The sequence below is a fragment of the Peromyscus leucopus genome, chromosome 1, assembly GCF_004664715.2.
Source record: "Peromyscus leucopus breed LL Stock chromosome 1, UCI_PerLeu_2.1, whole genome shotgun sequence".
Lineage (NCBI taxonomy): Eukaryota > Metazoa > Chordata > Mammalia > Rodentia > Cricetidae > Peromyscus > Peromyscus leucopus.
The window spans coordinates 168,838,584-168,863,497 of record NC_051063.1 but is presented as its reverse complement, the minus strand read 5'-3'; the positions used below and the strand labels follow the sequence as shown (position 1 = coordinate 168,863,497).

The window sequence follows — 24,914 nt, the reverse complement described above, 5'->3', positions numbered from 1 at the left end:
TGTGTTACTAATCCTAGCCATTCTGATAGGTATAAGATGGAATCCCAAAGTCATTTTGATTTATATATCCTGATGGCTAGGGTGTTGAACATTTCTTTAAGTGTTTTTCAGCCATTTGAGTTTGCTCTATTGAGAATTATCTGTTTCAATCTGTATCCCATTTTTAATTGAATTGTCTGGTCTTTATATCTAATTTCTTAAATTCTTTATATATTTTGGATATTAGTCCTCTAATGGATGTGGAATTGGAAAAAAATCTTTCCCATTCTGCAGACTGCCACTTTGTCCAAATAATTGTGTCCTATGCCTTGCAAAAGTTTTTCAGTTATATGAAGTCCCACTTTTAATTATTAATCTTAATGTCTGTGCTATTCTTATTCTGTTCAGGAAGTTGTCACCTGTGCTAATGAGTTCAAGGCTGTTCTCCACTTTCTCTTCTATTAGGTTCAGTGTATCTGGATTTATATTGTGGTCTTTGATCCATTTGGAGTTGAGTTTTGTGCAGGGTAATAAGTATAGATCTATTTGCGTTCTTCTATATTCAGCCATCCAATTTGACCAGCACCATTTGTTGAGGATGCTGTCTTTTTCCCCAGTGTGTATTTCTGGCTTCTTTTGGAAGGATGGCTGTTTTTACTATGCTAATCCTATGGATTCATTAGCATGGGAGACTTTTCCATCTCTCGATATTTTCTCTAATCTTTGTTCAGAGAGTTGAAGTTTTTCTTGTACAAGGCTTTCACTTGCTTGGTTAGAGTTACCCCCAAGATATTTATATTATTTGAAGCTATTATGAAAAGTGTTGTTTCCCTGGTTTCTTTCTAAGTCCGTTTGTCATTTGTATATAGAAGAGCTACTGGATTTTGTGAGTTAATTTTGTATCTAGTCATTTTGCTGAAAGTGTTTATCAGCTGTAGGAATTCCCTAGTGGAATTTTGGGGTAACATATATATTACATATACATATTATCATATCATCTGCAAATAAATATACTTTGACTTCTTCCTTTCTAATGTGTATGCCCTACATCTCCTTCGGTTTTCTTATTGCTCTAGCTGAAACTTCAAGCACTCTATTAAATAGATGTGGATATAGTAGACAACCTTGTCTTGTTCTGAATTTTAGTGGAATTTCTTTGGGTTCCTCTCTATTTAATTTGATGTTGGCTATAGGCTTTCTGTAAACTGTCTTTGTCATGTTTAGGTATGTCCCTTGTATCTCTAATCTCTCCAGCACTTTTATCATGAAGGGGCATTGAATATTGTCAAAGGCCTTTTCTGCATCTAATGAGATGACCATGTGGTTTTTCTTTGTTTCAGTTTGTCTCTGTGGTGGATTACAGGTATAAATGTTTCATATATTGAACCATCTCTGGATCTCTGCAATGAATCCTACTTGATCATGGTGGATGATCTTTTTGATGTGGTCTTGGAATTGGTTTGCAAGTATTTTATTAAGTCTTTTTGCATCTATAAGGGAAATTGGTCTGTGATTCTCTTTCTTTGTGCAGTCTTTGTGTGGCTTGGGTATCACGGTAACTGTGACTTCATAAAATAAAATGGACAATGTTCCTTCTGTCTCTATTTCATGGAATAATTTAAGGAGTATTGACATGAACTGTTCTTTGAAAGTCTGGTAGAATTCTGTGCTAAAACCATCTAATCCTGGGCTTTCTTTTTAGGGGAATGGGGTTGGAAGACTTTTAATGACTAATTCTATTTCACCGGGGGCTAGAGGTCTGTTTAAATTCCTTATATGATCTTGATTTAACTTTGGTAAGTAATACCTATTGAGAAGATTATCCATTTCTTTTAGATCTTCCAATTTGGTGAGACACAAGTTTTTTAAGTATGTCCTTAAAATTCTTCTGATTTCCTCAGTGTCTGTTATGTCTCCCTTTTTACTTCTGGTTTTGTTAATTTGTATAGTCTCTTTCCACATTTTAATTTGGATAAGGGTTTGTCAATCTTATGAATTTTTCTCAAAAAACCAATTCTTTGTTTCATTCTTTGTATTGTTCTCTTTGTTTCTATTTTATTGATTTCAACCCTGTGTTTGATTATTTCTTGCCATCTTCTCCTTTTGAGTGTGAGTTCTTTTTGTTCTAGAGAAGTGTTTTTCACCCTTCCTAATGCTATGACCCTAAAACCCTTGTGATGACCCCCAAGCATAAAATTTTTTTGTTGCTACTTCATAACTGTGATTTTTCTACTGTTATAAACCATAATGTAAATATCTGATATGTAATATAATATCGACCCACAGATTAAGAACTGGTGTTCTAGAGCTTTCAGGTGTGCTACTAAGTTGCTAGTAGAGATCACTCCAGTTTTTGTTTGTTTGTATTTTTAATGTAGGCACTTAGTGCTATGAACTTGCATCTTACAACTGCTTCTCTTGTGTCCCATGAGTTTGGGTATGCTGTGTATTCATTTTCATTGAATTCTAGAAAGTCTTTAATTCCTTTCTTTATTTCTATGTTGACCCATTTTCATTCAGTAGAGAGTTTTCCAGTTTCCTTGGGTTTGTATGCTTTCTGTTATTGTTGATATCCAGTTTTAATCCATGGTGGTCTGATCTGATTCATGGATTAAAGGTCTTTTGCTTGGGCTTCAGCCACAGTTGACCACAATTTTGTTGTATCTGTTGAGACTTATCTTGTGACCCAGTAAGTGGTCAATTTTGGAGAAAGTTCCATGGGGTGCTGAGAAGAAGTTATATCCTTTTGAGTTTGGGTGAAATGCTCTGTAAATACCTGCTAGGTACATTTGGTTTATAACATCAGTTAGCTCTAGCATTTCTCTGTTTAGTTTTTGTTGGGAGGGCTTACTGATGAGAGTGGAGTATTGAAGACTCCCAATATTAGTGTGTGAGTGTCAATGTGTGATTTAAGCTCTGGTAGTGCTTCTTTTACAAACTTGGGTGTCCTTGTGTTTGGGGCATAGGTGTTAAGAAATGAAATGTCCTCTTGGTGGATTTTTCCTTTGAGTATGTAGTATCCTTCCCTATGTCTGCTGATTGATTTGAAATCTATTTTGTTAGATAGTAAAATGAGTACACTAGCTCATTTCTTAGGTCCATTTGCTTGGTGTTGGTGTTGGTGTGTGTGTTTCTGTCAGGAGCCATGATCATAAGCTGTTGCAGCCTGCATGATTATGCAGTGAGAATTCAGCCATCATTTACAAGGTCAACCCCCCAGAATCAAGGATTCTGATGGAGCATTAAACCAAAACACAGGGCATTTTGGAATTATTTCCTTTTGAGTGAATTGGCTGTTTCTTGTTGTAGATTTCTTGTGCAATTACAGCTATCATATCTCTCTATTACCACACACCTTCATATAATATGTATAAGTAATCTCATGATTACATCTCAGTCTTATGGATGGAGATATATATATCCATGGATGGTCAGGATGATGACTCCTCATTGGGTGTACAATTTTGATATATAGAAAATATACCAGAATATGCTTCATAACTAGGTCAATTGTTCCACAAGACTGTAGACACTTAAAGCCTGCCTTGTTCCTTGTACTCACACTAACAAAAATAACCATCTCTCCTCAGTCTAACACAAACTGCACACATTTGGCTCATTTTTACCTCAGAGCAAGTTCAAACTAGACTAAAGGCCTTTGTAAATAGATTATAAGTTTTAAACTTTACAGTTATGCACAAGGTGAGAGTCACAGGTGCCAAGATTACTAACACAAAGCACTCTAAGAAAAGCATGCCAATTCCTCTCCAGCCAAATCTGCTGACAATAGACCTATGTCTCAAGGTTTGTCTCATTTGGGCACTATGGCCTTCCCTCTTACTCCTGAAACCTTGAAAACGTGTGCTACCGTGGTAAATGGCTCCGCTCCTTATTGCTTACCCTAGGAATGTGCTTTTGACCAATGAGAGGTAACTCTTATAATTTTTTCTATTGCTTTGAGCCACTTGTAGAGGAGACATTTTAGGCTAGATGAAAGAAGAAGCTAAGGAATTAGGAACTAGAATAAGAACAGAGAATTAGAGCCAAGAAATTATAGACATGTAGGAAGAGAATTAGAATTAAAAGTCAGAAGAATAAAGAGACATGCACAGAAAGAACATGGTGTGAGCAAATTCATTCCTTCACCTCAGATTCTTAGTTTTCCTTGCTTATCATAGCATCACCTTTTGAACCCTAAAAAGAAGGCTTTAAGGCTGGTCCTTAAAAGCCTTCCTTATGTTTCCCTACTTTTGGTTTTGCTGGTCTGAATTATTTATTCCCTGTGTCTGCGGTTAATATTTTCAGGTTGGAGTCTTGCTTCCAACACGTTCTGTAGGGCTAGGTTTTTAGATATTGTTTAAATTTGACTTCATCTTTGAATGTTTTATTTTCTCTATCTATGGTGATTGAAAGTTTTGCTGGTTATAGTAGTCTGGGCTGGCATCCGTGGTCCCTTGGAGACTGCGGCACATCTGTCTGGGCCCTTCTGGCTTTTAGAGTCTCCACTGAGAAGTCTAATAGGTCTGCCTTTATATGTTACTTGGTCTTTTTCCCTTGCAACTTCTAATATTCTTTCTCTGCTTGTACATTTAGTGTTTTGATTATAATGTGCTAAAGGGAATTTCTTTTGTGGTCCAATCTGTTTGGTGTTCTCTCTGCTTCTTGTACCTTTATAGACATCTCTTTTAGGTTAGGAAAATTTTCTTCTATGATTTTGCTGAAAATATTTTCTGTTCCTTTGAGCTAGGATTCTTCTCCTATTTCTATTATTCTTGGGTTTGGTCTTTTCACAGTATTCCAGATTCCCTGGATGTTGTTTGTTTGACTGATGTATCCATTTCTTCTATCATATCTTCAATGCCAGAGATTCTTCCATCTCTTGTATTTTGGTGATGAAGCTAGCCTATGTAGTTCCTGTTTGAATTCCTAGATTTCCCATTTTCAGAATTCCCCCATTTTGAGTTTTCTTTACTAATTCTATTTCCATTTTCAGGCCCTGAATAGTTTATTTCCTCCCACTGTTTGTATTTCTTTAGATTTCTTTAAGGGATTTATTCATTCCCTCTGTAAGGATCTCTATCATCTCTGTAAGGCTTTTTTAAAGGTCTTTTTCTTAGACTTGAGCTATGTTGGAATGTTCAGGGCCAGCTGTGGTAAGGTTGCTGGGCCCTAGTGAAGACATACTGTCCTGGCTGTTCCTGGTTGTGTTTTTGTGCTGGCATCCAGGAATCTCAGATTGGGGTGATTATAGGTCTAGGTGCAGATTTCTGGTTTTGTCTGTGTTGAGTGGGTATTTTGTTTCTTGGTCTTTGTTTCTTTTCTGGGTTTAAGGTGAGCATAATGTCTGTGTGTTGCCTAGGGGGACATTTTCTGTGGACTTGTTTCATTGTCTGCCCAGCTGGTGTGTTCCCAAGGACTGCCTGCTGGTTTTGGAGGCAAGAATAACGGGATGAGTTGGGGGGAGGGAGGGTGGAGGAGAAGATCTTTGTGATTCATTGGGTATGGGGTCAGGGAGGACAGGGAGAGCACAGTAGACATTCTGCTACAGATCTGTGGATGAGACTGGGATGTGGGTAGATCAGGAGAAGCAGAAGGAGAGGTATGGATCATCTGTGAGCTTACCTGCTTCCTTGGCAGGAATGGTCTTTGAATTAGTTAGGGGTGACTTCTGGGGATGATCTAGGGGATCCACAGGAGATGTACAAAAAGGGGCAGGGGCAGCAAGTATTTTGTTGCAGAGTTGGGATTGGGTCTTGGGGAACCGAAGAAGAGGTGAAGACCTGCAGTCAGCCTACCTCCTACCTGGCAGGAGTTGCCTGTGGGTTAGCAGAGAGTGCAAATTCATTTTCTTAAGAAATAACAGCAAAAACAAATGACATCATCTATGAATGCCATGAGCTTGGTAGGGTCTTGGGGCTAGGGTGATATTTATCTGTAAGCACTGGGTATTTGGGGCATGTGCTGGCACAGTTGTCTGTTTGCATTAAATACTCTTTGGTTTGTTCAATTGTAAGAGAAATAAAAATTACTAACATTTATTTGACCAAAGAAACCATTCATGATGGACAATAACCTGAACCAGAGAAAGCTCAGAGTTACAGCACCCATCAGAGTCATCCCACGGTGTCTACAGACAATAGGGAGCTGGGCATGGACACACAGCTTGATTGGTGCCAGCTCTGCTTTTGCCTTACTTGGCTGTGCTGGTGTAGTTGGCAGCCTGGGGTGGGTCAACTGCTACGAGAGACTGAGACTTGTTCTTCATTGGAAGATACAATCTCAAGTTGTCGAGTAGTTGGCTGCCTGTTGTGTTTGGTTAGTTTGTTACATACAAAAGCTGCCTTTGGCCAAATTTAATTTAGTTTAATGGACACCATGAAATATAAATATGGAAAATTTGTGTTCATGTTTCTTATCTTTTGGAGGCAGAAAGGTTCTAGACACAATTTCTTAGCCTTTAGTTGAGCCCCCACCCACACTAGGGATGGAACCCAGGGCTGAGTGTATGTTAAGCAAGTTCTCTTGAATGAGCCCACATTTCCAACCTCTCCTTGGTGCATTCTAGAAGATGCTCTCCTGCTAAACCTGTATACCATCCTCCCCTCACTGAGGGATTTTAGGTAAATGCCTCCCCTTCTGCCACCCTGAGCCATGTCTCAGCTAAGAATTGTCTAGGCTTGAGTGTCCAAGTGACTTCAGTGACCCTGGGGTCAGCCCGGCTCCTGAATTGTCCATATAACAACAGTCCCAAGTCTAGAAAGGTAGGGATGTGGAGAAAAGGGGCAGAGACAAATACATAATAGAATGATAAGGACATTGTAACAGATCCCAATAAAGAGAGGCACACAGAGGACACAAGGAAACTGCAATAGGAGGAGATATGTGGAAGGATTCCGAGTGTGGATATGAGACAGTGAAGAAGTGCGAGGAACCAGAGGTGAAGGGGGAAGACAGTAAGAGAGGAAGGGGAGAGAGAAGGAAGGGTGAGAAACCAGAGGTGAAGGGGGAAGACAGGAAGAGAGGAGGGGGAGAGAAGGAAGGGCAGGAGACACAGCTAGAAATAGACAAAGGAACTTGAGGGAAGACACAGAAGGAACACATGACAAGGTGTCCTTAGACAGAAAAGGGAGGGGCTGAGATGGTATCTAGGGAATTTAGAAAGACACAAGTAGGTGGAATAGATAAAAGACAAATAGAGGTGACAGGAACAGGTTCAGGTAGTCCATCAATGGAAGAAAGGAGAGAAAGAGACAGAGACACAGAGAGAGACAGAGACACAGAGAGACAGAGAGAAAGTGTTAGTGCCAAAGAGACATGAACAGTGTCCAAATCACCAGCTTCAGGCATGAGGACATTGTGTTGAGAGTGAGATCAGCCGTTAAAAGCTGCTCTGGAAAAATCTGGGTCACAAAACCAGTTCTGAGAGAACCATCTCAGAGAGATACTCCATGCATTTCTAAGCTCATGTCACCTAAGTTCTGAAAAGGAGGTGCCCAAAGGGATAGGGTGTTTTCTCTAAATACTCCCACACAGGCACCATTTCCCAACAACTGGAGGACACAGGGTTGCTTGGAAATCCCTCCTCCACCAAAGTAAGGGAGAATTTCAGGGCCACAGTAAAACCTGGAAAGGGTAGGGCTTTTAGACTTTTGCCCTAACTTTTTCCAGAAGGACGCCCTCACACTGGACCATACTTATCATGACTATCAATATGCAGGAGGGTGTTTATTTTTTATTCATTTTTCTTTTACAGACAAGCCACAGACTGTTGCCTAAACTATTCTTGAATTTACAATCATCCCAGTTCAACCTTTAGAGGCATGTACCAGAACACCCAGCCTTCTTAGGTGGCAAAAGATGAACATGTTATCAAGTTTGGCCTACAATTAGCCATTTTAGAAATTTCTTGACACACAGAAAGACCAGAATGGAAGGCTAGCCCATATAGCAAGCACTGAGGGTTCCCAGCTACACACAATAATGACTGCTTCTAGCACCTTCAATGGCTCCCTCCTATCCCACACATCACCTGTGCCCTAACAGAAAACTGTAGCATCCATTCCATCAAAGTATGAAATTCTTCTGAGCAGTTACTGTACAACATGCAAAAGGTTTTTTCTGGGCTCACAAAGTAGATCCAACAGTTCTGAAATTAATACAGTGCCTAGGCTCCTTATATCTCAGAGAATCCTGTGGGTTCCATAGACTCCTTATCATGTGCTCCTGCCCATTCTTAACTGTATGAACAATTGTGTTCAGGAACTTGCTGAATTTCCTTGGTCTCAAGCTGAAGAAGCAAAGGGAGCAGAGAGAAAGAGAAAAGCTGTGAATGGGGATGAGTGACAGAGGGGACAGAGAAAGGGGAGAGACAGAGGTTTTGCTCCATATCCCATCAACTTCCTGCCTCAGTCTCCAAAGTGCTGTACTTCCAGGCATGTGCCTCCATGTCTGGCTCATATAGGACCCTTAACACCATCCAGTTGTTAATCTAAGAGTCTTTGTAAACAGTATCTTCACCCTCAGGGCAGCCAATGAGATGGGTACCAATCTCTCACATGAGAAAGGAGGGAACACTAAAGATGTTACATTAAACATGTGTACACAGACACACTTTGCTCCTACTTAAGTGGGTTCTTACAGTTCTGGAATGAAGGACTCTCATAATCTAACAAAAGCTAGAAATCTGTCAGAAGTGACCATGAGACAACCACCAACAATTTGTGTTGAATTTTATGACTAATTTGTTATGTGTATGTTTGCATGCGTATACATGTGTGCTATGGTGTGTGTGTGTGTGTGTGTGTGTGTGTGTGTGTGTGTGTGTGTGTGTGTGTGTTTATGTCAAAGGACAGACTGTGGGCGTTAGTTCTCTCCTTGCAACATATGGATGGGTACAGGGGATTGAACTCATGTCTTCAGGGTTGATAACAGGCTCCTTTCCATGCTAAGAAGTCTCACTGGCCCTTGCACCAATTCTTTAATGTTTTGAAATCTCTTAATATTTTCAAATTGCAAGTTGAAGGTCAAACTCACTCTTACTCTTTGCAATGGACCAAGTTGTCTGGGTGTAGGGATGGGACAGTCTGAAGATTGTATACTGCCTTGGGGCTCACATGGCTCATCCTCTGTGCCCACAGGAAAGCGCATTTGTCTTGGTGAAGGCATTGCCCGCAACGAATTGTTCCTTTTCTTCACCACCATCCTCCAGAACTTCTCTGTGTCCAGTCCTGTGGCTCCTGAGGACATTGACATCAGTCCCAAGGAGATTGGCTTCGGCAAAGTGCCCCCAACATACCAGATCTGCTTCTTGGCCCGCTGACTGGGCTGTGGTGGCCAGGTCTCCCCGCTCCTGTTGAGAATGGCCCCATCTTTCTGCCTCTGAGAAACCTGCTGGACTCCAGGTCCTGGGTCACTGCTCACTTCCTTCCTCCTTCCTGTAACTTCTGCAAAGCTGGAGATGTGTTCTTCCGCCCTGTGAATGACACTGGAGAAATCAAACAAATGTCTTTCTAGAAGTATGAACAAAGAGACTTCTGGAGGCCACATCTCATACTAAGTCACTCCCAATAGCCATAGTCCCCATGTATCAACTCCCGGTGATCCATGATCTATGCTGATGAACTCTGTATATGGTTGAATTCTTTGTCTCTGGACTTGCCTAATATGTATGTATGGTTCATGTCAACAGAATCACATAGTGTGTCATCTTTGGTGTCTGGTGTCTTTTACTTCACACAGTATTATCTAGGTTCCTGAACTTTGCAGGCCACAGTCACATACCTTCTTGTTCTTTTATCATGATCTTCTTAGCATCCACTCTCTGAGCAGGGGCCTCCTCAGCCCATGGTCCCTGAGCTGTGTGATTCTTAACACCAACCTCATGTTCCCTTATGTGTCTCACAAGAATCACACCAATACCTTTATTAATCAGGGTTCTCTAAAGGAACAGGACTGACAGGATCAATCAGTCTGTCTGCCTATCTACCTATCTACCTATCTACCTATCTACCTATCTACCTATCTATCTATCTATCTATCTATCTATCTATCTATCTATCTATCATTTATCTACATCTAACTATTTATCCATCCATCCATCCATCCATCCATCCATCCATCTACTATCTATATATCTATCTGTACGTATATATATATATACACACATCTATCTATCCATCTATTTATCTATCATCTATCATCCTTCTATCATCTATTTGTCTATTATCTATCCATCTATCTGTCTATCTACATGTATCTATCTATCCATCCATCTATTTACTATCTCTCTATATACCTATCTGTATGTATGTATGTGTGTATATATATATACATCTATCTGTCTATTTATCTATCATCTATCTATCATCCATCCATCTATCCATCTATCTACCTACATCTATCCATCTATCTATATCTAACTATTTATCCATCCATCTATCTACTATCCATATATATACTATCTGTATGTATGTATATATATACATCTATCTATCCATATATATATGTGTGTGTGTGTGTGTGTGTGTGTGTGTGTGTGTGTGTGTGTGTGGTGTAGCTAGAGTTTTCCTGCCTGGCCCACAGTCAGGACAAATCTCTGTCACCTGCCAGTCCCACAGCCGCTCAGACCCAACCAAGTAAACACAGAGACTTATATTGCTTATAAACTGTATGGCCGTGGCAGGCTTCTTGCTAACTGTTCTTATATCTTAAATTAATCCATTTCTATAAATCTATACCTTGCCATGTGGCTCGTGGCTTACCGGCATCTTCACATGCTGCTTGTCATGGCGGTGGCTGGCAGTGTCTCCCTCTGCCTTCCTGTTCTCTCAATTCTCCTGTTAGTCCCGCCTATACTTCCTGCCTGTCCACTGGCCAATCAGTGTTTTATTTATTGACCAATCAGAGCAATTTGACATACAGACCATCCCACAGCACCTATACATCCATCTATGGTATTTATTAGACTGGCTTACAGGCTATGGCAAGCTGGTGCAACAATGATTGTCCCATAATGAAAAGGCTGAGAATTTGGTAGTTGTCCATCCAAGAGTCTGTAAGCCTCGGTTGCCCCACATGGTGCTACAGTCCTGGAATATATCTGGAGAGCTGATAGTTTTCAGTCTCTGTTGAAATCCAAAAGAATTTGAATTTAATGCCAGCCACAGCAACAGGTTAGATAAACTTGAGTTAGGGAAGGCAGTCAAAAATCCTTTCCTTATGGCCCTGGTTCCAGTTCAAGTCAGCTTCTCTGTCTTTGCCTCTGTGTCTCCTATCTCTAGATAGAGATAAGATGTTGTATGAGAGTAGAATTATTTCAGTCTCTCTGTCTATATCTGTTTCTCTGTCTGTCTCTCTGTCCCTCTATTGTTTCTCTGCCTCTGTTATGTGATCAGTTCCCATATCAAAAGTGCAGCCTAAACTACTAAAGAATTTCAGCCTAGGAACAAAATGGTGAGTTTTATCACATAACAACCCCACTCCTGGTACTGTTTTCCTGCATTAGCTACCTTGTCACTGTGGTTAAGTATCTGCTCAGAAGCAAGTGTGAGGAAGGATTTATTTGGAGTCAGTTTCAAGGCAGGAAGGCAAGGCAGCTGGACCTCTAGGTTTGCTGTGGGAGCATGTGGCAGGTGTGAAGGAGAGAGAACAGGGTGTGAGGAAGAGGTTCCCTCAAGTAACCTACTTCTTTCTGTCAAGTCTGAGAACATCCTAAAACTACTGTTAACTAAAGATCAAGCATTCAAACAAATGGAGTCGTGGGAGATATTTCATATTCTTTTCTTTCTTTTTTCTTTTTATTTATTCTACTCTCATACAATACATCCTGACCACAGCCTCCACTCTCTCCTCTCCTCCTACCACATGCACCCTCTATCATAGATCCACTGATCCTCCATTTTTCTTCAGAAAAGAAGGAGGCCTCCCAGGGATATCACCAAACATGGCGTAATAAGATACAAAAAAACTAGATAGAACCATCATATGAAGGCTGGACAAAGCAACCTAGTATGAGGGAAAAGGCCACAAGAGCAGGCAAAAGGTCAGAGACACTCGCACTCCCATCTAACCATGGCATTTTGTAAATGGACTGGTGTCATTAGCACAGGAGCATAGGAGTGTTCAGACTCCTTTTTAGCTCTGTCAGTCTTAGGCACACTTGATTGCCCCATGTCATGTTATAATGCAGCAGCAAATGCCTCACCAGACATCAGTGCGGTGTTCTTAGAAATAACTGCTTCCAGAAGCACAAATTTAAAAGCTCTACTAATTATAACTTCCCAGCATCTGGTATTCCACCTCAGTAGAAAACAGAGTAAGAGAGTCTCAGCATCCTGCAGCTCAGAGTCTACAGGGGACAGAAACACTGTCAGAGAGAGATGAGCCAGAGAAAAGATCAGAGAGTTCCACGTGCTGAGAGACAGCCAGGAGGCAATCACCAGTCACAGTGGTCAGAGACCCAGAGGCCAGGCTGAAGACGCTCTCTCCACCTGACTGCTGAGCCTCACCATTGCTGTGTCTCTTGTCTCTCCACTTTCTGCCATCTGTGGCTGTCACAGGCAAGAGAGAGAAATGGGAACTCCACTCAAGTCACATGTAAAATCAAGAATATACAGAATAGCCCTACAATGCAAGAATGTATTTGTGAGCGACATGTCATAGCCCACACCTTTAATCTCAATATTCAGGTGGCAAAAGGAGGAGGTTCTTTGAGTTTGAGGCCAGTACAGTCTACAGAATCAGTTCCAGGGCAGCCAGAGCTACACAGAGAAATCCTATCTTGAAAAAACAACCAATACACACACACATACAACCACCACCATCACCACAACACACACACACACACACACACACACACACACACACACACACACACACACACATCTAAAGGAACACACAAAAGCACACACATGCACATTCACATAAGAAATATCCCTTCACATATGCAGTGCACACACAGGTTCATGACTGAGTAAATAAACAGAGAAAACTGAGTTGACAAGTGCACACTCACCCCCAGAAATCAAGATGCCTTACTCCCAATGTTCTTTAGTCCTGTGTTCTCTTTCATTGTCCTTGGCAGCATCTATGGACTAGAGAGTGAGCAGGTCACCAGCAGTCCAAGCAGGAAGTATGGCTGCTCACTCTCCCGGAGAATGACGAGATAGGAGGCGGGAACAGCTGAAGTTGCTCAACTGGGTGGAGAGGCAAATTCAGCATAAAATGTCCTGCTGGAGTGTGCAGTGAGTCCACAGTGGTCAGACCAGGACCATGGAGCCCAGTGTCCTGTTCCTCCTCGCTCTCCTTGTGGGCTTTTTGTTACTCCTGGTCAGGGGCCACACAAAGGCCCATGGTCAACTCCCACCAGGACCCCATCCCCTGCCCCTCTTGGGGAACCTCTTGCAGATGGACAGAAGAGGCCTCCTCAACTCCTTCATGCGGGTGAGACATGCACAGGGCCTGTGCCTTATGGGTTTAGACCCATATTTGCTCCTGGAGATCACTCAGAGAGAGGAGCAAGGGACTTCTTCTAGGCCATAGGTTCAGGTGGGAAGGTCGCAGGATGAAAGCTGAGATGCTGATTGGTGATAGATGGTGCCCAGATCAATAGGAGAGTCCTTATTAGGTTTGAATTGTGTGGGTCACTGTGCCTGGAGTGTGAAAGGTGTCAGGGTGTTGAGGTGTGTGCCAAGGGTTTACAATTTTCCTCTTTAATGCTTCTTTGTTCCCAAAGAGAAAAAAAAATGTCAGAGGCATCAACAGATTTTTTTTTTTTTTTTTTGCTTCTACCAGAGCAAGGGATTAGCCTGCCTTGTTCAGGAGCAAAGGGGAGGAGAGGCAGGTCAGGAGGTGGGGTAGGTAGGGAGAGCTTATCAGTTATGAACACCATGGACCATCCAAGCAGCTGACGATGGCACCATCATACCAGTCTTCACAGGGGAGATTTCATGTTCAATTACCACTTGTTTGTTAATAATCAATTCACATCTTCGGTCCCACTTCCCATTTAGAGAGCTGATACAGTGGCAACAATCCCAACCTCCTGCTACCCCTTGGTTAGATCACCCATCTGGATCATTCATGTATCCATTTATTTTTATCTAGCTTTTGAAACAAGGTCGCCCTACTTTTTCCAGGTTAATCTCAAACTCATGATCCTCCTTCAGGTTTTATAAAATATCTTTGATCTTATCTGTGTGTTGATAGTTCACTGTTGCATAAGATTCCATATTGTGACTTGGCCTAAAAACATAAGTAGGTCAATATCAAACGTGTAGAGGTTTTCCTTAGCATTGTCCCCTAAACAACACTGGACACTGACCGTTTTCACAGCCTTTCATTTCTATTAGCTGCATTGCAGTCTAGAGTGAGATAAAGGTTGTGAGAGGATGAGGTGGGTTATGTGAAAACACTGCACCATTCTCTTCAAGGGCTTTCAGCACTTGAGGGTTGTGACATTCCTGGAATCAATTTCCTGAAGATGCCCATATGGTTGCATTGTCGGATATTTTCCAACTGTGTGTGCTGTAGTCATGACTCACATTCAGGTCCACTGACAGGTGACTATCACTTTCCCTTCCCATGTCACCCAGTGGGTAGGTCAGGACCATTCTCTAGAACATTGTGAGAAGGCATTGAACAGGTTGAAGCTGGGTCACAGGAAACATGGTTCTTGATTGAGATTCCAGGGACATATGGCCAGATTGAATGGTATGAGCAAGGTTCTGCACCTATATCTGTATTTATATTCATAACTATATCTAGATCATATCTATTTATTTTATTTTGAGATATTGTTTTAAATCAGGTGTGGGTGTATGTTCACTCGGGTCTGTGGAATCATGAGACAGAGGCACCTCGAGGATGACTCTTTAGTCTTTCCCAGCTGCAGAGAAAATTTGTCTCTATGGACTTGTCCACTCTTGCTGAGCAATGGCCTTTTTATTATTATACACATCACACCTTTAGCAAGTCAACTCCATATACCAAAGCTTCCTATGTAAGGCCCCAGAGAGACAATGCCAAATGCAAATTCTCACTAATAATACCACAGTGTTCTGGGTTGTTCTTAAACTCAGTTTGCAAAGGATTTGATCCCCTAGGAAAACTCTCAGCTAAGACTTCAAACAGAAGATATGGAGACAGGAGGCAGCAATCACAAAGGGCAGATCAAGGCTAGGGGCTAACACTCCAGAGTCAAATGGGCTGTAGCTCTGTGGGAATTCTCCCATCAAGATAGAGCCTTAGGTAGCCCAGGCTGGCTTCTAACTGGATATATACCCAAACATGACTACTGATTCTCTGGGCTCTACCACTTCAAAGCTAGGATTATAAGCATGTGTCTAGAGCTCCATCTCACCTCTACAGTACTGGTGTACTGATTAGAACATCCAACCAATCAGTGCAGACCCTGGCTATGTAGGGAACTAACTCTTAGGTTAGGTTCCCAGAAGGAGAAGGGTGGCCAGGGGAGGGGTTCCTATTTACCAGTCTCTGTCTAAGTGTTTTCACAGTACAACAACATCATCTGCACTGACTAACAACAACCCTGGTGCCCTTATGCTTGGTAGCTTCGAGAAAAATATGGAGATGTGTTCACAGTGCACCTGGGACCGAGGCCCGTGGTCATGCTGTGTGGGACAGAGACCATAAGGGAGGCTCTGGTGGACCAAGCTGAGGCTTTCTCTGGCCGGGGCACAATTGCTGTGTTTGAGCCAATTATACAGGGATATGGTGAGATATGGGACAGGCTGGAGTGGAGGATGTGGTCCAGGAAGGTGGAGCCCGAGCTGTGGGGAAGGACTCAGGTTCTCTGAACTTCCAGTGTATCCTACCCATGCTTCTCCTTCTTAGGATTGATCTTTGCCAATGGGGAACGCTGGAAGGCCCTTAGGCGATTCTCTGTGGCCACCATGAAGGATTTTGGGATGGGGAAGCGGAGTGTGGAGGAGCGGATAAAGGAGGAGGCCCAATGTCTGGTAGAGGAGCTGCAGAAATCCCAGGGTGAGTCTCTGAGAATGGGCATAAAAGAAGATGGTGATACAGGGATCTGAGTGCACAATCATGGAAAGAGAAAGAGGCATATAAGGGTAGAGAAACACATATACATGCACAGAGAGAGAAAGAGAATTAGAGACAGTGAGAAAAAGAGATGTGGTGTGTGTGTGTGTGTGTGTGTGTGTGTGTGTGTGTGTGTGTGTGTGTATGTAAAGAGTGGGTAAGGACAAAGGTGTAGATAGAGACATACAGAGACAGAAAAGGAATTATGAGGTCCATATTGTGCACAAATAAGTCAGAGACACAGATTGACCATGGTGGTCACTTTTGTTCAGAAAAACCATTCCGTGCATTAATTTTCTTCGTTGATTGGTGCACACTGGTCCTCTAAGGACTCAAAAGGGAAAAAAAGTGGTCATCAATTCAAGTACAGTCCTGTCTACATTGTAATGTTATGTCTCAAAAACATGTGTGTGTGTGTGTGTGTGTGTGTGTGTGTGTGCATAAGTGAGTTGTAGAGTGTTTCGTGGGTATGGTCATATATGTTTGTAATCCCAGCACTCTGGAGGTGGAGCCAGGATGTTGAGATTTCCAAGGTCATCTTCTACTGCATATAGAGTTCAAGATCACTTGGCTTATCCTTTGCCACACCACCACTCAGATGGTCTTAATCCAGTGGTTCTCGGCCTTCCTAATGCTGCAACATTTTGATACAGTTCCTCATGTTGTGGTGACCCCTTATCAAAAAATCATTTTCGTTGCTCCTTCATAACTGCAATTTTGCTACTGTTATGAATAGTAATATAAATATCTGTGTTTTCCGATGGACTTAGGCAATTCCTTTGTTGTCTGAACCCCAGGGGGGTCATAACCCACAGGTTAAGTACTGGTGGTCTTATCAAAGACAAATGCAGACCCTAGGTAACTGAGAGGGAAGGGCGCAGGAGGAACTGCAGACATGTTCTAAGCAGGGAACTGTGTTTCTTCCTTGTGCTTGTGCTGGTGAGCAGCAGTGAGCACAGAGGCTGATGGGAGTTTGACTCTGGGTGAACTCAGAGGCACTTCTGGGGACTTGAGGGGTCTTTACATCAAGGGCATATTGGTGACATGACTGTGTTTGCACCTCTATTTCTGTACACGGGACATTTGCCGTCTCTATTGACCTTTCTCGGGAGATCTGAGAGGTCAGTGCAGAGGCAGGAGGGAAGAAAGGTGCAGAGGCTGGGAAGAAAGACTGGAGAAAGCAGTCAGAGATGGAGGGACCCAGAGGAAGAGAAGTGAGCGCTCAGGCTGAGAGTGAAGGTGATGAGCCCCAGGGAAGGATCTACACAGAATCAGAGACCACAGGCAAGCCAGTGCCAGAGTGAGGGGAAATAATAGCTCAATACTGATGGACAGACAACAGCCCTCCAACCATCAGGATTCGTGACTGAACCTGACATACAAAGGTGGCAGGCGGCAGGTGCTGATGGCTTCTGGAACACCACAGAGCCCAGAAGTCAGAGAAGGGATGGAGGAGGACTGGCAGATGGACATGGAGTGTGCAGAGATTGTAAATTCACACAAGCATTCCTTGAATCCTTCTCTGCACTATTCCTGCCAGTGGGAGACAGCCATCAGCTCAGAGTCAGAATGTTGTCCTGGGAGGAGGTGTAGACTGGAGACTGACTACATACACTGTTCTCTCCATCCTAGTATCCTAGTCCCAAAAAGATAGCTAAATTGCCTTGGTGAAGGTAGCTTTCCTTTCCATGTATATGAATAGCATTCCATATTCTGTACCATACTGAGGGAAGTTGAATAAAATGATGTATACATTTCTAAGTGAAGGGCCTAGACTCATATGTATGTCATATGTGGAAATGTGGTAGCTGCTGCTGCTGTTCTTAGAGTACTGAGTGGTGGGGGCAGCCTCACAGGATGGGGCTGAAGCCAAGTGTTCCCTGGTTCTTTATCCCCTGCCTCCTGTCCTGCATTCTCCTCCTCCAGGAGCCCCCATGGACCCCACCTTCCTCTTCCAGTGCATCACAGCCAACATCATCTGCTCCATTGTCTTTGGAGAGCGCTTTGACTACAAAGACCGCCAGTTCCTTCACCTGCTGAACCTGCTCTTTCAGATCGTCTCACTCATCAGCTCATTCTCCAGCCAGGTCAGTGGGTGGGAAGAGAGGAGCATCCAGAGCAGAGGAAAGAAGAGGCTGCTCTGTGGGTGAAGAAGGGCGTGTCTTAGGGCTGGAAGAAAGGCAGAGACAACATGGAGAGGCAAGGAGCCTGAGGCCTGGAAGGAGGGAGGAATGGAGTGAGGGAGGAATGTTAAACAGGGTGGAGAGACTTGAAGAAATACAGAGCCATCCAGACATGAGGAAATGATGGTGTGGGTGGTTTGGCTGTAATTTAGGGAACAAAGGACTACATATTTCATGCATGAACTCCTGAGCTCAATCCCAGGATGTGGTGGTATACAACACACAAGATTCCACTATTTTTATAGTGAAAGCTGGGTTATCAGAAATTTGGGGTGATTTTTTGGCTACATAATGAGTTTAAAGCCAGTCTGGCATAAATGTGTCCAAAAATATAATACCCTGCCACTTAAAACTAATGAAGATAAAACAGCAAGAGGGATTGGGAGAGAGAGCAGAGGAGAGGGAAAGGGAGACACAGAGAATGTGAAACAAAGGTTAGAGACTGATTCAAAGATACGGTTCAAAAGCATGGGTGTGTACAGTGTGTATGTATGAGGGGTGTGTGTGTGTGTGCGTGTGTGTGTGTGTGTGTGTGTGTGTGTGTGTGTGTGTGTGTTCCTTCATAAAATCCGTGGACATAGGATCACTGCTCACTCCCTGAGACCTGCTAGCTCCAGGTGACCTCCTGACCTTCTTTCCTGCAGGTGTTTGAGCTCTTCTCTGGCTTCCTGAAGTACTTTCCTGGTGCCCACAGACAAATCTCCAAAAACCTGCAGGAAATCCTCGACTACATTGGCCAGAGTGTGGAGAAGCACAGGGCAACCTTGGACCCCAGAAATCCAAGGGACTTCATTGATACCTACCTTCTACGCATGGAGAAGGTAAGTCCTGCATGAATGAGAGAAGTGATGGGTGAGAGTGAAGGCTGGGGATGTGAGCAGAGGCAAAGGGGGGCAGAGGATGGGGAGGAGAGATAGGAAGTGGAGTGGAGGAGATGCAGAAAAATCTAGAAATTGAAGACTAGAGAAAGGGAGAAGAAAATGAAATAGGGAGAAAGAAGGCTGTGGAAGAAACACAGGGCAAGGGACAAAAAGCAGAAAAGACCTCAGAGGAAGAGAGAGCCTGGGAAACAAAATATGATAAATACAAGAGAGCAAAGTCGAGAGAGAAGGAGACAGAACAAACAGAGCAAGTGACATTATCGAGGAATGAGAACTGTCATGTGGTCCATATAGTGTGAAACAGAAGGACAGTTCCCAGCATGTGTGAGCATCTCCCTGTAAGGACCCAGTCACCTCTGACCCTCCCTTCTCTCTCCCTTCTGGAACCAGGAGAAGTCCAACCCACACACGGAGTTCCATCACCAGAACCTCATCATCTCCGTGCTGTCTCTCTTCTTTGCTGGCACCGAGACCACCAGCACCACACTCCGCTATGGCTTCCTGCTCATGCTCAAATACCCCCATGTTGCAGGTGTGCCACAGGCTGCCAGTTGGGGGATCTTCTAGCTCCCTTTTAGCTGTGGAGGTTTGTGTGGATGAGACTTATATACTCACATTCTAAAAATGTGATGTTACTGTGAGTGTGCCTGCCCCAGTTCATGTGTGGAGGTGGGAGGAAAACTCTGTGTAGTTAGGTCTCTCTTCCACCTTCACATAGGTTCTGGATGTCAAAGTCAGGCTGTCAGGATGCAAATCAAGTTCATTTACAGGCTGAGCAATTTTATTGGTCAACATATTCATATTTGATATTTAGTTGTACACAGATTAATTTACTTCCCTTTATTCCTGAGGCTATAGCCTCAGATTATTTGCCTGCATATACATTTTTGTGAGGGTGTTGGATCTCCTAGACCTGGGGTCACAGACAGTATGAGCCACCATGTTGGTGCTGGGAATTGAACCCAGGTCCTCTGTAAGGGCAGCCAGTTCTCTTATCCATTGAGCCATCTCTCTAGTCACCTGGATTTTTAAATTCCATGCAAAGGCATGCATGTATGTGTATGTGATATGTAGGAATACAACTTATAACACTCATTACATTTCAAATGGGGAAAAAGAGTCCTTTGCTGTAGGTTTTACTTTATTTATTTATTTATTTATTTATTTATTTATTTATTTATTTATTTAGGTTTTTCGAGACAGGGTTTCTCTGTGTAGCTTTGTGCCTTTCCTGGAACTCACTCCATAGTCCAGGCTCGTGTCGAACTCAGAGATCGGCCTGGCTCTGCCTCCCGAGTGCTGGGATTAAGGGCTTGCACCACTACTGCCCAGCACATTTCTATCTTTTACAAGCAAGATTGGAGCTTTTGAGAGAGACTCTAATATAGCTCTAAGCATGGCTGGAGAGGCAGGTGCCTCAGGGAAGCACAGGTGTGCATGTCCAAGAGTGCACTGTGTCTTTGTCAGCAGAGTCCTGCTCTGCACTGTTCCTAAGCTATTGGCTGGCAGAAAACAGAGTCACCATGCATTGCATCCATGAAAGAAGGGGAGCCATTGTCTGTTGTCTCCCTTTTCTGTGCAGAGAAAGTCCAAAAGGAGGTCGATCAGGTGATCGGCTCACACCGCCTACCAACCCTCGACGACCGCACCAAAATGCCTTATACTGAGGCTGTCATCCATGAGATTCAGAGATTTTCAGATCTCATCCCGATTGGTCTGCCACACAGGGTCACCAAAGACACTTTGTTCCAAGGGTACCTGCTCCCCAAGGTGAGACCAGCTGCCATTCCACATCTTTACGCCATGAGCCTCCTGCATTCCCCTCAAACCTAGTTCAGCCTGTTTGTGGTTTCCCAGCCTTCTCTAGTTCTTATTGATTGGTTGACTGTCTGCAGATAGGAGTCAGGGTATGCTAATATCTTTGTGTCTCATAATGTCTCCTAGAACACTGAAGTGTACCCCATCCTGAGTGCAGCCCTCCATGACCCACAGCACTTTGAACAACCAGACACCTTCAATCCTGACCACTTCCTGGATGCCAATGGGGCACTGAAGAAAAATGAAGCTTTTATGCCCTTTTCTATAGGTGAGACCCATTTGTGCTTCCTTTCCCAGATACTAGAGGGCAGGCTCATCCTGTAGGACACAGGCAGGACTAGGTCCATGTTTACTGAGTCTGTTCCGGCTGCTTTGCCTGAATAGTCCTATTCACCATGGCTACAGTCCCGCCAGGGAACTCTTGAACTAAGGAGCATTCTGGCCCTCAGGACTTTGGAGAATTATTTAAAATTCTCTAAACCTGTGCAAATGCATTTTCTTAAGAAACAGCAGCAAGAACAACTGACGTCATCTACAAACACTGCTGTGAACTGCCTAGTGTCTTGATGGCTGGGGAGGTATTGACTTTAGCTGTGAGCATGAGGTGGGTGGTGCATGTCTTGACATGTTTGTCTCTGTGTGCAGTAAATACTCTGGCTTGATAAAATCTAAGAGAAATCAAAATTACTAGCATTTATTTGAGCAAAGAAACCATCCATGATGGATAATATCCTGAACCAGAGAAAGTTCGCAGTTAGTAGTGTGGGTAGGAGGTGAGCTATATGGAGTGGGGCATATGGATACAACTTGACTTGTGCTAGCTCCACTTTTCTTTTACCTGGCCATGCTGTAGTTGTTGGCATCCTGGAATTGGCTCATTGCTATGTTTGGCTCTGACCCAGTTATTGGCTGGCAGAATAGCTATTTGCTGACACAATATAATCTCGATTCATTTTACAGTTCACTACTAATGAAGTTTGAATAGTTCCTGTTGTGTATACGGTCAGCCTTATGCCAAACTTAATTCATTTTAACAACCTCTAGTTATGAAAAACTCCATTCATGTAGATAGATTCCTTATCTTAGGGAGAAAGGAAAGTCCAAGAAAGGACTCCTTAGAACTTTTCCTTCTGTGATAATTATTGAACCTAGGGCTTTAAAAATGTTAGGCAGGGGCTCTACCACTGAGCCACACCCCCCAGCCCCTCACTGGAGGATTCTAGGCAGGGGCTCTACCACCAAACCACATCCCTAGGCAAAAACTGTCTAGAGTTGAGTGACATAGTGACTTCAGTGACCCAGGGCTCAGCTCCACCCTGAAATGTCCAGTGTATGGGTTTTCTCCCCTATTTAATCTTCATTCAGTGTGGGGACATGTAAAGTGGGATAAAAGTGAATTTTTCCATTCCACAGTTGTAAGTTTAAAGGATATCAGGAATGCAGAGAATTAGTTCTGAAAACAACTAGGCAATGGAGAGACAATGGAATTGAAACAGAGATCTTAACAAGGAGAGGCACAGTAAGACAGGAACAAGATGCACTGCTCAGTGTTGTCAACATGACAATCTAGAATCATCTGGGGAGAGGGTTTCAGTTGAGGAATTGCCTATCTTATGATAATCTGTGGGAGGTTTGCTTGTTTGATAATTGATATGGGAAGACCCAGGCCATGTGGGTAGCGTTACTCCTAGTTTGGGGCCCAGGCCCATGTAAGAGATGTGAAGTCTAAGCTGAGCTCTGAGGAAGTAGGCAGCATGCTCTTGCCTGTGGATGTGGGTTGACCAGTTGTCTCCAGCTCTTGTTTCTTTGACTCCTCTGGTGTCCTCGGGTGGCAGTTAATGATCTGGACCTGTAACTCAAAAAGAAGCCCTTTCCTCAATTCTGCTGCTTTTTTGTCAGGATATTTGTCATAACAACAGAATTGGAATCAAGATATAAGAAGACCATGCAGGAAGAAGCATTTTATGAGAGATGGAGAGTGAAATGAGACAATAGAAGAATGGGAGGGAGAGGTGTAATAAGGAGGCAGAACAGTGTAATAAGTGTAAGAACAGGAGAGAGGGGGTGATGGGAAATGAGGGGGAAAGAGGGAAGAGGAGGAGAGAGAAAGAGGGAGAGGGAGAGAGGGAAGGGGGAGGGAGAGACAGAGACAGAGAAGGGGAAGGGGAAGGAGGAGAGAGAAACAATAGGGAGTTTAGACACAAATAAGCAGAAAGGGGGAAAAATGAAAGAAAAATAGTTTCTGGTGGGTAAAAAGATACAAGTTGATTGCCCTGGCCAGCAAGAAAAAAAAAATGGAGCCAATATATGTTAGAGCCAAAGAGACATGAACAGTGTCCAAATTGCCAGCTCCAGGCATGGGGACATTGTTTAGAGAGTGAGATCAGCAATCAAAAGCTGCTCTGAAACAATCTGGGTCACAAAACCAGTTCTGAGAGAACTGTCTCAGAGAGATGCTCCATGAATTTCTAAGCTCATGTCACCTACGTTCTGAAAAGGAGGTGCCCTAGTAGATAGGGTGCTTTCCCTAGACACCCCTACACAGTCACAATTTCCCAACAACTGGAGGGCACAGGGATTGCTGGGAAATCTCTCCTCCACCTGGAGGCCTGAGGTGGTCAGTTGCAGATTAAGAATTTCTGAGGTACAGGGCCGGAGGTGGAGCCTCTGCCTGGGCTTTCAGGGTCCCGTTGCTCTGTGGTGCTCTATGCCCGAGGTGACAAATCAACAAGACTCCTTATACCTCAGATAATCCTGTGGGTGCCATAGGCCCTTACCATGTGCTCCTGCCCATTCTCAACTGTGTGAACAATTGTCTTCAGGAACTTGTTGAAATTCATTGATCTAGGACTGAAACCAGAAAGGAGTGGGGAGAGTGGTAGAGATCCAGAGCACCTTCCTCTTCCTTTCTCTCCTTTCTCACCATCCCTTCTTTCCTCTTTGTCCTCTTCACCTTCTTTTTCCTCCTGTTGGTTTCTAAGATGGGGTCTTGTGCTACAACCCAGGCAGTTTTGAATTCATGATCCACCTGCATCAACTTCTCACATGCTGGGATTATATTCATGCACAATCATTCCTGGCTCATATATAACTATTAGTATCAGCCAGGTGTCAATTGAAGAGTCATTACAAACATTAACATTGTGCTCACAATAGTCTTATGAGCTGGGTGTCATTGTCCTCATGAGAGAGAAATTAAGAATACTAACAATGTCATGTTACAAATGTATACACACACACACACACACACACACACACACACACACACACACACACCTATCTATACTCAACTCCAAGTTGGTTCTTACTTCCTCTGGGGCAATGGATGCTTTGGAAATCCATCTCCGTCACAAGTAAATGCTGGTCATCCATCCAATATTTTACAACCATTATTTGAGGTATGGAGAACTTCTTTATAGTGTCTTAGAATTGCAGGTTAAGAGTCAAACTCACACTTATTCATTGTAATGCGCACAGTTGTCTGTGTTTGGGGATGGGATGGGACAGTATGAAGGTTGTGTACTGCCCTGGGACTCATATGACTTGTCCTCTGTGCCCACAGGAAAGCGCATTTGTCTTGGCGAAAGCATTGCCCGAAACGAGTTGTTCCTTTTCTTCACCACCATCCTCCAGAACTTCTCTGTGTCCAGTCCCATGGCTCCTGAGGACATTGACCTTACTCCTAAGTACAGTGGTGTAAGCAAAATACCTCCAATGTACCAGATTCACTTCCTGCCCCGCTGAATGAGTTGAGAAAAGAGAGTCAATGGATTTCAGTGTCCCCACTTCTGTCCATCTATGGCATCATGTTCTCCCCTGTGAATGGAATTGAAAAAAAAAAAAGTCAAGTGCCTTGAAGTATGAATAGAGAGACTTCTGGAGGCCACAACTAATTCTGTGTCACTTTTCTCATGCTTTTAGCAGCTACAGTCCCAATGTATTCACACCCTGTGCTCTGTGATCTGTGCTAATAGACAATAGACTGCTTATTGTC

At 43.3% G+C, this 24,914-nt stretch overlaps 2 protein-coding genes and 1 long non-coding RNA gene across 3 annotated transcripts in view; 2 read left to right on the top strand and 1 right to left on the bottom strand.

Annotated features, from left to right (window-relative positions):
- LOC114681540 (cytochrome P450 2B1-like) overlaps positions 1-9,684 on the top strand; it is a 24,506-nt gene extending 14,822 nt beyond the window's left edge. The window contains exon 9 of the mRNA XM_028855075.2: positions 9,117-9,684. Within this exon, the coding sequence (XP_028710908.2) occupies positions 9,117-9,298 (182 nt within the window). The 3' untranslated portion in view covers positions 9,299-9,684. The remainder of the gene's footprint in view (positions 1-9,116) is intronic.
- Positions 9,318-13,184, bottom strand: LOC119086993. Its single transcript, XR_005090406.1, has 3 exons — positions 12,992-13,184; positions 10,953-11,102; positions 9,318-9,451 (listed from the first exon to the last, which is right to left on the bottom strand). It is a non-coding gene; the product is annotated as an uncharacterized LOC119086993 (long non-coding RNA).
- On the top strand, positions 13,152-24,914 carry LOC114681539 (cytochrome P450 2B1-like). Its single transcript, XM_028855074.2, has 9 exons — positions 13,152-13,419; positions 15,549-15,711; positions 15,832-15,981; positions 17,965-18,125; positions 18,866-19,042; positions 19,493-19,634; positions 20,685-20,872; positions 21,047-21,188; positions 24,483-24,914. The coding sequence occupies exons 1-9, from the start codon at positions 13,249-13,251 to the stop codon at positions 24,662-24,664; spliced, it is 1,476 nt and encodes a 491-aa protein (XP_028710907.1). The 5' UTR covers positions 13,152-13,248; the 3' UTR covers positions 24,665-24,914.

What these genes read in the sequence shown, in the direction of transcription:
- LOC114681539 (XM_028855074.2), top strand. Translation starts at nt 13,249, where the DNA reads ATGGAGCCCAGTGTCCTGTTCCTCCTCGCTCTCCTTGTGGGCTTTTTG. An exon ending in TCCTCAACTCCTTCATGCGG is followed by an intron (nt 13,420 to 15,548) that starts GTGAGACATGCA and finishes TATGCTTGGTAG; the next exon opens with CTTCGAGAAAAATATGGAGA. An exon ending in GGAGCTGCAGAAATCCCAGG is followed by an intron (nt 15,982 to 17,964) that starts GTGAGTCTCTGA and finishes CTCCTCCTCCAG; the next exon opens with GAGCCCCCATGGACCCCACC.